A 14,652-nucleotide genomic window follows, 5' to 3' on the forward strand; every position below is an offset into this window, starting at 1 on the left:
GACTTTTTGTCACAAAACAAGGAAGTAAAAAATGTTTTCCCCTTCCCAGCTCTAATTTGCATATGCAAATTAGGATTTGGATTAAGTTCGGTAATCAGCCAAATCTTTCACAAAGGATTCGGGGGTTCGGCCAAATCCAAAATAGTGGATTCGGTGCATCCCTAATTTTAAGGTAGTAGAAAAGGCAGCTTTCTTCCCTTCAGTAACTCTAAACACTATATTACACTTAATGCAGATTTATGTGAAGGTTCTAGAATCTTGTTGATGCTTTGAAGGGGAGAAGGGCATTTTTAGGCGTATAGCAGAGCTGCTTTTTATACTGCAATCAGCAAATGAAGGCATTGGCAAAAGACCAAGATCATGTTTCCCTACTGCCTCACATAAATATGCCATCCCACAGAACAGGATACATGAGCCATGAATTGCACATCATTTACTGTACTGAAATAATACACAAGGTTGTGAGTAAAATGTGCTACAGTATGAAAGGAATATGTACAAGAGGATACAGTGAAAGTCACAGACCTGTCGTCTTTTAACCCCTTCACTATGTCCCTAGTTAGTTTATAACTTAAATTCTGGACTAATTTATCATTGCTACTTACTGACCTGGCCTACCTTGTGTGTCTTATGTCTAACCCAAACCCATGCAAGGAGTTTGCCCTTGTGGTTGATAATACCAATGTACTGGTGGAGTGAGGCAGAGGGCAATGAGAAACATAAATGTATCCACTGAAATACACTACAAATACACAATTGCAATGAAGAAGATATTATAGTAATTATTTGAGAATACAAGCACCACTTCCCATACAAATGTCTGTGACATGACTGTGCCACTAGTATAAACATCAGAGCCAACATACCTGTTTAATATGAGTTTATTCTCATTGGAGGGCGTAGAGAAATCTCCTGATAAATCCAGCCAATCTAAAGAGCTGCTGCTTACAAAAGATACTTGGCTGTCCTGTGGATTGAACAAAGCACAGACATGTATTTTATAATCTTACAAGACAGTCCTCTCTTTAGGTGGCCTAAATGTGGGTTATTGTCACAGATCTGGTACGGTGATGTTATGGTAGACTAATATTGTTATATAAAGTGGACTATGAACCATTCTGTGACGCATATCAACAGGCCATTTAATGACTGGCCTTCAATCCTCTGGCCCACACACACTGCAGAACAGGGAATGCTTCTTCAGATATTTGCCCTGGTACATGGAAGGCTTGACTTGGAATTTTGTTATATGAACAGGGGGCTGTGACTTCTATATAAAGGGGCTTGTGAAACATGGTTGTACAGAGAAACTAGAGTGTTGATGAATGCAGGATTAAAGGGATAGGGTGCATATGGGGGAATGGGTCCCTAGTTATGCCACTTGCTCTTAGCCAGACTTACGGATCTCCTCTGTCTCAGTAGAGCAGCCTCAGCAGGATTATTAAATCTGAAACGATGGGTTTTTCCAATAACAAGTACATCTCCTGAAAGACAAAAGTGATTTTGTACCATTAGACTAAAACACTTCAGGCAGTTTGGCATTCATAATGCTCCTTTCATTCAAAAAGCATACTTGCAGGAGCTACTTAAAAATATCTGTTTACTTGATGTGCTGATGTACAAGCCTAAAAACATGGTTTATTCTGAAGACGTTATCATTACATATATATATATATATATATATATAGACTGGAATTGGGATTGCTGGCAGCTTTACCCTGTGGAAATATAGCAGCCTCTCTTACTAAGTGCTCCTTAGTGAGTTGGCCAAGTTAGCCCCAGGAAATTGAGACTGAAGAATGATTTTTTATTAAAAAAAAATACATCAACAAATGCCAAAGCATGTTGCTCATGATAGGAATAGAGACTATCGCCCTTATAGCAGGGCAGTGTTGAAACTGAACTTGCCTAGTTCCTGCTCAGCCCCTTTAGTGTAAGTAGGTGGATGATACAGATAAAGCACAGTGTGACATCTGCTCTGTATTATGAAGACTGGGGAATGTTGTTTCACAGATATGGAAGTTAAACATGTGTAAACTTAAAAGGATTAGGTCATGGGAAAATTTTTTTTTTTTTTTAAAAAAAAGGCTCCAGCAGAATTCTGCCCTGAAATCCATTTCTCAAAAGAGCAAACATATTTTTTTATATTTAATTTTGCAATCTGACATGGGGCTAGACATATTGTCAGTTTCCCAGCTGCCCCCAGTCATGTGACTTGCAGCTCCCTAACACAAGATAACAGCTGCCTGGTAGATCTAAGAACAGCACTCAATAGTAAAATTCAGGTCCAACTGCAACACATTCTGTTACATTGAGTAGGAGAAACAGCAGCCTACCAGAAAGCAGTCACATCCTAAAGTTCTGGCTCTTTCTGAAAGCACACGACCAGGCAAAATGACCTGAGATGGAGCCTACACACCAATATTACAACTAAAAAAATACACTTGCTGGTTCAGGAATGAGATTTTATATTGTAGAATGAATTATTTGCTATGTAAACAGTGTAATTTAGAAATAAAAACGACATCACAAAATCATGACAATATCCTTTTTAAATCCAGACATAATGCAAGGCAAATGAAAATAATATAAATAATAACATAGGGATTATGAGTGTTACCTTGTGATAAGCGACAGGCTTCTGTGACTTCTTGCCCATTGATTGTGCATTGGGCTCCCTGGACTGGCTGCAGTTCTACAACCCCAGAGCAATTATGGATCATGCAGTGTTCCCGCTCAATCCATTCTCCCTGTAACGCTGGAATGAATGAGGTAAAATGAGAAGGATAAACTAAAGACTTTGCAATTAGTACTGTTCAGAAACCTGATTGATGAGGTGCAAACGTATGGTGCTTGTGTGTTAGTCCTGTACTACAGATTTAGTTAATAGGAAAGGACGTGATACTTGGAACCAAATCAACAACCTGAGCTTGCTATATTAGATAAAGATAAAGTGCACATCCTTGGCTGATCAGCTGTCCTTACCAATGTCTTGATCTTGTTCTGAATCGCATCTGCCGATGTTTGTGTTTCCTTCCTGGACACGAAAACATAAAATAAACAATAATTACAGGAGAAAACTAATATTGCTGGGCATATATAAGCACACCTTATTCAGCACATATTACCCCCCCCCCCACACACACACACAAAATAACAAAGGAGTCCTTGACTACACACACACCATGCAGCACAAAGCTATTTATGTTACCTTTCTTCAGAGTCAAGAATGCACCAGAAATGACAAGAAAAGTGTCAGCTACAAGAAAAATGAAGCAATGTGGGGGAAAGTGACAGATTCCAAAGGAAGGATGTAGGAGATAAAAGAGGAAGAGAATTGGAGAAAGACAAAAAGAATACACATGAATCACAGCTTCATTTTGCCAATGGAAATGGAATATGCAATAAAATTGGATATACCTTGTAAATCTGTTCCTCAAAAGCACATGAGTACCAATTATATTTGATAAAGTAAATGATTCTACACAAGGCAAGTGATATGAATAGATTCCCCCCAGAAATACACAGATACACACAGAATGAATATCCTGTGCTCCATTACTTTATGGCATATTTAGTCTAACATCTTTTTCCACAACACTTACATCTCTGCAGTCACCACAAATGTGACAAATACCTGTGCATTGGGCAAACCATCACCCAAGCCAGTGTCATGTTAGGGGCACACTCTAGAGAACTTTTAATGCCCCAGATGTAATGTGCACCTCTGTCTCCATGCTGGCATATGACCCATGAGGCAGGTACATTAGGTGAATAACTAGAGGGCTGCAAATTATTTGCTAAGAACATCCCAGAAAGCTCCAGAATTGCCTCCAGGCCCAAGCACCTTCCACCTCTTCCTTGGAGATGCACCATGCTAACATTGCCCATGCCAATTATATCACTAGAGGGAGCCTGTCTCAGTGCAGGCCATGGCAGTATCTTATAGTCAGACAAATATGTAGAACACATCCATAGAGAATGTATATACTGTGGATAGTATAAGGAAAGTCAAATCTATTTTTGGATGGGATAGATAGGTTGGCTATTCCACTTTCACTCAATTGAGAAGATTCTGCTCAATACATACTGTAGCTAGGTCAGTGTTCAATATTATAAGCACATACCTTTAGCTGATAAATGACTACTCTGGTGCTGAGAATATCATCATCCATTGCAATGAGATAAGGCAAATTGGAGTCTATTGTCAACCCAGCTTTCCCTTGGCTGATATCCACATTATACTTCTCCATAATGGCCTCCTTATCTGTCCACTTCTCTGTCCAGTCCTTGGTGAGCCGCTCAATCTAACAAAAAGTCACATAAAGTAAGATGTATGTCAGCCGCTAATTCTCTATAGTTTATAGACAGGATAACAATAACAAAAACAATTACTGCTTTTAAGTTGTTTGTCTGTAAAATGTTCCTGAACTGAAAACATATTTGAATATTAATTGTTTTTCAGCCTCACTCCTAGAATTTCTGCTACCACAGATTCTGGAACCTGTCTCGAATTAGTCTGATGTCTTTTGTTCTTTCATAGTCATTTAGAGATAATAATGTGTGTAAGAAATGTGATAACTATTATAATGTTTTTGAGAAACACAGGATGACGAGCAGAGAATTTATTTAAATATAGGTAATCCTTTAGCTGCCAGGTGTGCCTTTCCTAGCAGTTGTATTTATGGTGTAACATGCTGAAATGTATCCCTTGTTGGTCATTTTTGGAATTTGAGGTTTGTCACATGGCTAACACCAACCTTAAGCTCATTTTGTTTAACTAACTCATTGAAGTTCCCATCTTTTTCGTCGCTGAAGGAAGGGCTGATGGTTCTCTGGAGAAAGGAAAGATTTATTAATAGATGGTGTATATATACAGGCCAATTACATAACAGTGCAAAATGTAATGGTTATTTTTTTTTCTCTCTTGTGCTCTGGTCTCTCCACCATATTCCCCAATACCCCATCTCCTCAGTACCACACACCTCTACTTGTTCTACCTTCTCTTCTTCCACCAACTCAAACCTTTCCCTTGTTTCCTTTTCAACCCTCTCCCAGGAATCAGACAAGTCTATATCACCCCTGTTCCCACCACCAATAAAACTACACTCCTCTACAGACACATACTGAGCCATTGACACCAACTTTGGCACATCACAGGGAAATATCCAGCATGCCTATGTACAAGGGAGCCCTATACTTAAGCAGGCGTTATGTACAGAGTTCCTGTTGGGCAATTTGCTCCTAAAAGAAGGCTGTGCAATGGATGCCAATTGCCCTTTCTCATGCCACCCCTTACATGGCAGGTGCCCTGTAGGCAAATTTATGAGATTCTGTATCTGGGGCAAACTTTTATATGTCTAGCATTGGGCACAAATAGGCTGGAATTCTTTCAAATGAAAGGTGCATTGTATGAAAAATAAATAAAATATCATACATAAATAGCTCTATTATATCTTCCCTCCCATGCCCCTTGTACTACCTCAGCTAATTTATGCCATACTGACTCCATACATGCAATAACCCTCCCCTTCTTACTCTTTCTTCCTATTTCCCACAGTATAACACTCTTATCAGTTCTTGACAGTGGCATGAGTTGTTGCCAATACAGGTACATTAAGTAAATAAATATTGTTTCTCTCCACTTATTATTGTACCGTTTCATCATAAAACCCTTCTTGGCAACAAAGAGAGAAACGTATTGTAATACTCACAATTTCAAAACTTTGTATCATGTTTTTTAGCCTGTTAATTTCTTCTCTGAGATCTCGGATCAGTTTTACGTTTGCATCCTAGAAAAAGACATGAAGACATTTTAGTGCAATGCACCCTCCTGTTAGGGCCTTACGCTGCAATATGGGGTGCCACAACCCCTGTTAACACTGTACTTTGTTACATGGGATCCAACTATAAAGCTGGTGAAAGTTTTTGTCACCTGCAGTTACCACTCCTGGCATACCATTTGAAGGCAGGAACAACTGTAAGGTAGATGTTTGCAGTGGAGATGGGCTACACTCAATTCCCCCATAAACTGGGGAGTGGCATGAATTGACATTAATAAAGGAATGGTTGCCAGCTCATGCTATATGGATATTGTGTATCATCTATAGTGTTGCCCCCACTCCATAGAGCAACCTGTTAGCAATTAACTTTTAATAGTTTAAGCAATAGCTTAGTTTAGTTTATAACTAGTTTAATTTAGTCTTTGGTTAAAATAAAATACAGCAGATTGCTATTACAGGTTACCAGACTGGGACAGGCTTTTGCTGATGAGCTACAAATCACCAGGGTTGCCATATAGCACAGAGGAGGCACATATACCCACTGGACAATGCCCCCAACTACACAAACTTACCACGTTAATACCTTCCTCAGTAGTCCAGGCCTTCTACAGATTTCCTGCCTGCTACCCCATGATGCGACCCATAACACTGTGCTAAAGACTACGCAGCTTTACATTAGGTAAGGCATAGCTTATGATGTGAATGTACTAAAGGGATCAACTTACCTCATTGACTCGAGGTTTGTTGACAATGTTTTTGGCATGGGAGGCATATCGCAGAGTACTCATTGTCTCATTGTAGCTGCTACTGGCTGGTGACACGGCTGTAACAGCATCAAAATGAAATGATCAAACACTCAAATCTCTAAGAAAACTAGCCCATTTAAACATTATTTGCAATAGGGAATCGGTCACTTAAAGGTTTTTTTTTGGTAATGTCTTGTTACTTGGCATATTATAGCTATCCCTTAGTTAAGGGGAGTTGTTTCTAACAATTATTTTTCACTTGACCCCTCATAAAATAGGGTACACTTTGCATGGACAAGTGGCACCACAATGTTGTACTCTTTAACTTTATGATATTTACTTTATTTGGAATAATACATGTTTTTACCACAACAATGTATTAAAAAGGTTGTTTCTTACTGGCTATCATGATGGTTTTCGAGTTTCCTCCGAGGCTGTCCTTTAAAAGCCAGGTCAGAATAGAGTCTCTATAGGGCACATAGGGCTGACGCTTTGATCCATTCGTGCTTCCTCCAGAGGGACTGCCACTGTCCCCATCGCTGGCTATACTGTTGATACTTTGGCAGCTACTTGTCATTTGGGAATTTTGAGCTGCATCAAGAAGGAAATAGACAATACTTAATTCTGATTAATAGCCCAATGGAAACACATCAACAAATATGATTAGCGGGAAAAAATACTTATTTTGGGAACAAAAGACAAACTTTTTTTTGGCTTTTTTTAATAGCTGAAATATAACTTTTATAGATAAAGGTTTAAATAAAATTGTCTATTAACAAGGCTGCCCATTTAGCAAGTGGCTCTTTGGTGGAAACAACCTGTTGTGTGAGACAGACCATATTTGCACTTTCATTTAAAGTGTTGCCTATTTTTGCCTTTATTTTATATAAACTATTTGATATATGGTCATGGTGAACAGCCTTTTTTTTAATGGCCGGATACTTGTGGCTAAATCCAGCGATGGAGCTGAAGGGGAGTGGGGGTGCCCAATTCTACTGCAATTGGAATATGCACAGGACCGCAGAACTTTCTGCACATATTCTGATTGCAGAGAGAAGGGGATGAGTTGAGGTCTGGTGGGCAGCACTTAATCTAAATAAGCAGCACCTGTACCACATGAACAAACACAAAGGGTGAGTGTGTGTAAATTGTTACTTATGGATCTCTGGCTGCTAGGGACATGGTACCTAAAGTAGAGATGACAATGCCCAGGGTAACAAGTGAACGGTTGATGTTGGAGCCTTCAGTTAGACGGTCTTTGCAATATTCAGGTGAAGCTCTTTCACTAAAACACAAAGCATGATAGGAATTGAAATAACATGCAGTGGCATTAAAGCCTCAAAAATCCCACACTGACCCCTTGGAAGATTTCCTCACCTGCCTGCCAAGTCCACCAAGTTAATCTTGCTAGTGATTTCTGTGGGAAGGTTATCTTCTAGCATGGCCTGTAAGGATAGATTTAGTTCATGTGTTGCCTTTATCTAAATATATCTGTGAATGTACTGGGAACAGCAAAGACTTACCTGTGTGTACTGGATAGTAAAGATGGCGTGGGACCGGCTGCTGGCATCATGGATGTGTGTTGCTGCTGTGATGCTGTTGGAAAGAAAAGAGCCCTTATATTTATTTTTTCATGTTCAGAATGAAGATATTCCATCCGCTCCTTCATTTACTCAGTAAGAAGAAGAAAGTGGAGGTTAACCCATTCGTCCCTGTGTCCCCCTTGAGACGACAGAGAAATGCAATGATAACTGTCTAGACACACACACTTCAATGTTGTAGATCCTCACACATCATAGTAAGCTGAAATAATAAAGGGCAGGCAGCGTTAGTTATAGCTTTAAAGGGTAATGTTTCCAGGCCTGTTGTTTTTACCGGTTTTCCATGCCTTCCTCTAGCAGAGCGACCACTTGTTCATAACTCGTGACGACATGCTGGGACAAACCTGTTTCACAAAATACATCAAATTAATAACCGACACTTGCATCATACTTTAAATACGCAAATATAATCTTTAAGTTATAAAGGATTGAAGAAACCCCACTGGGGACTACAGCTTGAAGCAGACTAGTTGTCTGTCAGAGAATGCTGGGAAACACTCGCTGGCAAAAGCTGCAGGAATTCAAATGACATTTCCCTGTGTTGAAGACCATTTTCAATCTTTTCTAAAATTCTGGAAAACCTCATAAAGGCATAAACTATTGTGCCATAAAATGGTAACTTTCCGGTACAGGGACTGGATGTGGAATCCACCCTAGGGCAGGGATTTCCCAGAATTGCACGGCACAAAATAACTGGCTAACATGGTACAATAACTTTACCCAGAATTTAGGCTGCCTGCCAAAAACATATTTACCCACTAGAGAGCAGTATATCATCACAGTCAGCAAACACATAGCCTGCACCCAGTCTTTAACTGCCACAAACTTAAAACTGCTACACATACAAACGCCTAATAGTGCCCAGCAACCCAGCAGTGCAAAGCAATAGTGCTAACCACTGAACTACCTGCTACTCATAAATTCCTTATAGACTGGTACTTTATAAAAATACAGTACATGGTCCATATATTATAGTGCCCAATCTGTGGTCCTGCAGAATGTATGGAGACTACTGTACACCTCATATGAGTAGTGCACTGCTGTCACACACATTACTGACAGTTTTACTAGCTGCCAGCAAATAGCCTCTCTGGCGCAAGGACGGCAGCAGCCTAGACGTTTAGAGAAACAATAAACTGTAGGGTTCATGCGCATTAATTAAAGATTTATGGTCATTGTATATTAGCATTAATATTGCTTTTACATCCCCCTGAGGGAAAGAAGCGATTATTAATCCTGCACACTGAAACCATCTTTAGCCAGGGCAATTGTCTGCTTTCATTTGTTAAAGTAATAGATTAATATAAAAATATTACAGCCCATACTAAACACAGGCATGAAAGCAGATAAAGCTGCTCCCCAGGGCTCTCTTGGCTTCACAAGCCAATTTTTCACATGCTTCTATTTTAGTTCATGACAGAGCTGCCATGGGGAAAAGGAAATTGAACAAAGCCACTTCTTTTGAGCATTGCCCACACAAACAATTCCATGGTGTCATGTGTCACGCTGGATTCAGTCGAGTGGCTACGGCTCTCACCAGACTACCAAGACAGATGGGATAAAGAGCTCAGCAATAAACTAGTTAACAGCCCAGACTTTCCAGTTCCAAGATTTGCCAATTATTTTATATTCTGCTTGCATTAACACAACAGTATTCTGTGTGGCACTATCTATGACAATGCCAAGCAGTAAAGCAGGTCCTACTAACATTCATATATCAAATTCACACATATTTTGTTTCAAGCGTCATTTCCTCAAACACGCTGTTAATTCATTTGTCACAAGGCCTGACAAGTGAAAACTCCCAGTAGAGCATATACTATATAGGACTCTTACATAGATGGTACTCACTAATGTGGAGTGGAGGGTGCAAACTGTATTTAACTAGAATCAATTAGGTACCGGGGTTCTTAAGCATTTATTCAGAACGATAATGCCATGTTGTCTTTGTAGAAATATTTACTTAAACTGGATCAGTTTAGTAGTTCGACCCACATTGTTCCAGACACCCATAGTGGATATCATCCAGGGGAATCCAATATTAGAATAAACCGCACCTCTTCACCTTTCCTATGACTCTTCTGCCTCTCATCCTGATGAAGGGAGGGTGAACCCCCTGAAAAGTTGATGCACAGGTGGTTACAATAAAAGGGGTAAGCTCCCCACCTGCAACAAACATGGCATCTGTGTGACTCTCTCCAAATATTCTACTTGCATATCATCCAGGGGAGGACATTATATCCTAAGTCTCCTTCCACTGCGGTCCTTATACTAAGGAGTATCATCTGGGGAACCAACTACAGGTACTTCTCCTATTTAGAACACAGAACTGCTCTTACCCCGATTGCCTTACACCCTTAGGTTGTTCTCTTGCAGTGTGTAATTTATCCCAGATTAATGCTTATTCTTGGGCATTCTGGTCCCCAACATCAATACTTTCTTCCAGCAGTGAGTGAGGCCTTCTTCAGCCTCCAGCCTGCCTGTCAGCTATACTGCCTGCCTCCTCAGCTGAAGCACCTAGTGCAAGTGATCCTTCCCCTTTTTATTACAAGACCTCTATCCACAACGACAACCAGTGACATCAATGTCTTTCTCCTATAAGGCATATATTTTTACTCTTTTACTGGACATCCCATAGGTATCCCTACAATCGTACACATATGAAAAATGCATAAAAAGGTATAAAAACAGACAGGAGTGTAAATATAATGTCTTCTGTATCTCTGATACAAATACTGAATTACTTATGGACCCTTGCTTGTCATATCATAGAAACTAACCGTAGTTAGTGGCTGAAAAGCCTGAGTTTAGACCTCCACATATCTTGGGCCACATATCACTACAGGCTGCCCAGAACACTGTGACATCCATGTTTAACTTGTGCCAACACAAGAAACACTGATTTTTCACTCACTTATATTGGTGATGAAACCATTCCATATTGTAGCCACTACTGCACCAGTGACAATCGCAGGTTGTCTTAACCCTATAGCTGTGGATTTAACCACTAGGGGAATGTATATATTATTGAGGAGAATTAGAAGAAGCTCCCAAAGTAAATTCACATAACTCTCCAAAGTCTGAAAGAGGCTCTGATGCACTGCCCTGGGCACTCAACTAGGGGAGAGGACCAAACCATAATGGGGTAGAGAAGGCTCCTCAATGCCTGCTCTACACCTATATAATGTATATATTATTGTCAGCCCCAAACTAGTTTCCGTCGAGACAAAGTACTACAGTGTATTTATTTAACAAGCTTTCCTTCCTCTACAGACTTTATGAGAAGTCTAAAGTAACATTGGATACCTTGAACGTATGGGCCTCTCTCTGGATGTTCCCGAACACGGAGAGTATAAGGTTTTTTCTCCTCAGACTTGTGCAATAAATCTCTGACACGTTCATTGTAGATTTCCAGAAAACTAAAAAAATACCACAAACAATGAAATGATTAGTTTCCTGCTTAAATGGGGTTGTTCACCTCTAAATTAACTTTTAGTATGATGTAGAGAGTGATATTCTGAGACAATTTGCGTTTGGTTTTCATTTTTTATTTGTGGTTTTTGAGTTATTTAGTTTTTTTTCCAGCAGCTCTCCAGTTTGCAGTTTCAGCAGTCTGGTTGCTAGGGTCCAAATTACCTTAACAACCATTCACTGATTTGAATAAGAGACTGGAATATGAATAGGAGAGGCCTGAATAGAAAAATGGGTAATAAAAAGTAGCAATAATAATACATTTGTAGCCTTACAGAACATTTGTTTTTAGATGGGGTCAGTGACCCCCCCCCCCCTCATTTGAAAGCTGGAAAGAATCAGAAGAAGAATGCAAATAATTAAATTATCAAAAATAAATAATGAAGACCAATTGAAAAGTTGTTCTATTACATACAAAAAGTTAACTTCAAGTTTCAAATATAAAATACAGAGGGTATTTTGTTTTAATTTTGCAGAGAGTCTCTTTGCCACTTTACCTGACTTCAACCCTGAAGGAGTTTGGAGTTTCAGGAGAACCTTCGTCATAAGAAAAGAGACCCTGCAAATGAAAGAGACAAAAGTCTTACTGAAAAATAACATAAAACAAATACCTCTATATGTGTAGGAGAACAGAAATCAGTATTGTGGAACTGTTTTCTTTATATCTACAAATGAATGTTTAGCATAAAAATACATCAGTGTCATGTTGAGTTTCAATTTGTATTCTTAACATGTACTTCAATATAAAATTCACTTTTTTGTATAATATGCAGAAGATAATACACCATAGAAACTTTTCTGAGAAGCACTTAACGGCTCGGATATCTTCCCGATCAGCTCATGTAAGACAGTAAGACATCAAGTTAGCCATCCACCTAGCTGGCCATGTAGCTGTGATCTGAACATAAGTAAAGGTGGCCATAGACTCAAAGATCCGCTCGTTTGGCGACATCGCCAAACGAGCGGATCTTTCCCCGATATGCCACTAACGGCATGGCTATATCGGGGGTAATTCGAGCGTTCGGTCATATGGCCGAACAATCGAATTACGATGCGCCAAGGGGCTCTGACGGGTCGGTCGGTTAAAAATCCAACCTTCCCGATCGATATCGTGGCCAGATATCGATCGGAAAGACCCGTCGGAAGCCCCCATACACGGGCAGATAAGCTGTCAAATCGGTCTAAACGACCGATATCGGCAGCTTTATCTGCACGTGTATGAACACCTTAAGTGTTGGCGGGCATGAGTGGCACCTCTTATTTTCTTTGTTGCTGGACATATGAGCAGAAAAAAACACACCACAGACTGAATCACCTGTCTGGGGAAAGGTTTTCTGCTATTAACTGTATTGAATAATGATTTTGCCTACTTTATATTAGTAAACTGATCTTACAATTAACATAAAACATATACAGTGCACCTTTAATGTACAAAGTTCATAGTTAAAAGTGGGAACACATACCTCGCAAATTCGGGGTGTCAGTCCAATAGAAGCCTGCAGAAATGGAAAAACAATGAGGATGATGTGAACGTTATGTCTAGACTGCAATTACTGTAGCATCAAACTACACTACACAATGGTCACCATCACGATTCTATTCAGGGGTTGCCTCCATACAATAAAGCTTCCCTGTAGGCCTGTACCTTTATTTTCTGCAGAAATTCACAATAACTAAAAGCTACCCATATAAACACACATATATTGTTGTCAAATACAGAGTTTCCATTCACGCAAACAATGTGGGAAGATACTATTGTCATGAATATCAATTGTTTCTGTTCAGACAGGTTGGAAACTTTGGGTTGTGCTTGTACAACAATATCTGTACCTGTATGGCCATTGCTCTTTGCAGATGCTGATTTACCAAAAATAGAATTGTTTAATTATCTTTTTTGCAAGTTAATAGCAGACCCATGCATGGATTTTATAAGGCCTTTTGCCCCCCAACCCCGAGGACCAGCATTGCTAGTGTAGAGCGCACACACCTGTATTGTCTACACTAAAGGCTAAAAAGTGCTGGGCTAAGTTCTCAACTTGCCTCATAGAAGAAACAGCACTGGACTTGAGCCTATAGAAGGTAAAATCCAGTAATAATAATCAGTAATGGAACAAGTAGTTCCCGGGCCAGGGTGCAGGCCATGCCCCCCCCCTTCGGATAAGGGCCTTCAGATGTTGTTATACTACAACTCCCTGCATCATCCATCTGTCCACTAAAGCTACTGGGGGGACTAGTAGTTGCTGTATATCAACATAGGCAGACCCATTCGCTGATCATTGCTGGATGAATGGTGCCGTTTTGTGCATTGTGTATTGTAAACTGTGTTTTTTCTCTGGAACTGAGCCAGCCTGTATATATGAAGCAGAGAGAAGAAGGCTGCATACAGTGGAACATTGACAACTACTACAGGACATGACATGACATAAAAAGGGAAGCCAGGACCATTCTGCCCATGAATAAATCATTGTCTGCATTATATATTCAGTATCATCATTCTTGGAATTGTTTTGGCATCATTCAATAAATTTTTTTTTTACATCCGACATGGCTTAATCTATATGTACAAACATGCAGGGTCGGACTGGACCGGCGGGACACCGGGAAAAAACCCGATCAGCGATTTGCAGCCTCCTGCCCAGTCTGCATGAAAAACATGGCGCACGTGACACGCAGTTGTCGATGTGGCGCCCCAGCAGGGAGGTCTGGAGGGGGCCCCTGGTCAGCAGCCCCGATGGGCCCCAGGCCCCCCAGTCCAACCCTACAAATATGCAAAGCCAAGCCAAGATTTGCCTACTGAATTATTCTTGCCTAGGTCTGTGCACTCATGGAAATGACACCCATTAAGGCTGAAGGGAGGAAAGGTGTTTACTATGTAAAAAGGAACATTTTCTTAAATACATTACAGAAATCTGTTGCATGGGTGATGGTAAGGGTTGTCACCCTTTCTGAAAAAAAAATACCGGCCTTCATATATATTTATCTTATTTTCCTTATTAATTACATTGGGATCAACCATCATTTTTACAGGCCAGGCAGCAACCCTAGTGATGG

General features: G+C 40.0%; 1 protein-coding gene across 2 annotated transcripts in view; it reads right to left on the reverse strand.

Moving 5' to 3' along the window:
- The window catches only part of stard9.L (StAR related lipid transfer domain containing 9 L homeolog), an 84,190-nt gene that overhangs the window by 32,674 nt on the left and 36,864 nt on the right, over positions 1 to 14,652 (reverse strand). For both annotated transcript variants that reach the window (XM_041573288.1, XM_018231062.2), the window contains 16 exons: positions 13,065 to 13,097; positions 12,099 to 12,160; positions 11,437 to 11,549; positions 8,405 to 8,474; positions 8,053 to 8,125; positions 7,907 to 7,974; positions 7,717 to 7,814; positions 6,929 to 7,120; positions 6,509 to 6,606; positions 5,715 to 5,792; positions 4,761 to 4,835; positions 4,128 to 4,307; positions 2,986 to 3,037; positions 2,621 to 2,758; positions 1,402 to 1,484; positions 867 to 967 (listed from right to left, as the gene is read on the reverse strand). In XM_041573288.1, the coding sequence (XP_041429222.1) occupies positions 867 to 967; positions 1,402 to 1,484; positions 2,621 to 2,758; positions 2,986 to 3,037; positions 4,128 to 4,307; positions 4,761 to 4,835; positions 5,715 to 5,792; positions 6,509 to 6,606; positions 6,929 to 7,120; positions 7,717 to 7,814; positions 7,907 to 7,974; positions 8,053 to 8,125; positions 8,405 to 8,474; positions 11,437 to 11,549; positions 12,099 to 12,160; positions 13,065 to 13,097 (1,514 nt within the window). The remainder of the gene's footprint in view (positions 1 to 866; positions 968 to 1,401; positions 1,485 to 2,620; positions 2,759 to 2,985; positions 3,038 to 4,127; positions 4,308 to 4,760; positions 4,836 to 5,714; positions 5,793 to 6,508; positions 6,607 to 6,928; positions 7,121 to 7,716; positions 7,815 to 7,906; positions 7,975 to 8,052; positions 8,126 to 8,404; positions 8,475 to 11,436; positions 11,550 to 12,098; positions 12,161 to 13,064; positions 13,098 to 14,652) is intronic.

Source organism: Xenopus laevis, chromosome 8L (genome assembly GCF_017654675.1).
Source record: "Xenopus laevis strain J_2021 chromosome 8L, Xenopus_laevis_v10.1, whole genome shotgun sequence".
NCBI classification, from domain to species: domain Eukaryota; kingdom Metazoa; phylum Chordata; class Amphibia; order Anura; family Pipidae; genus Xenopus; species Xenopus laevis.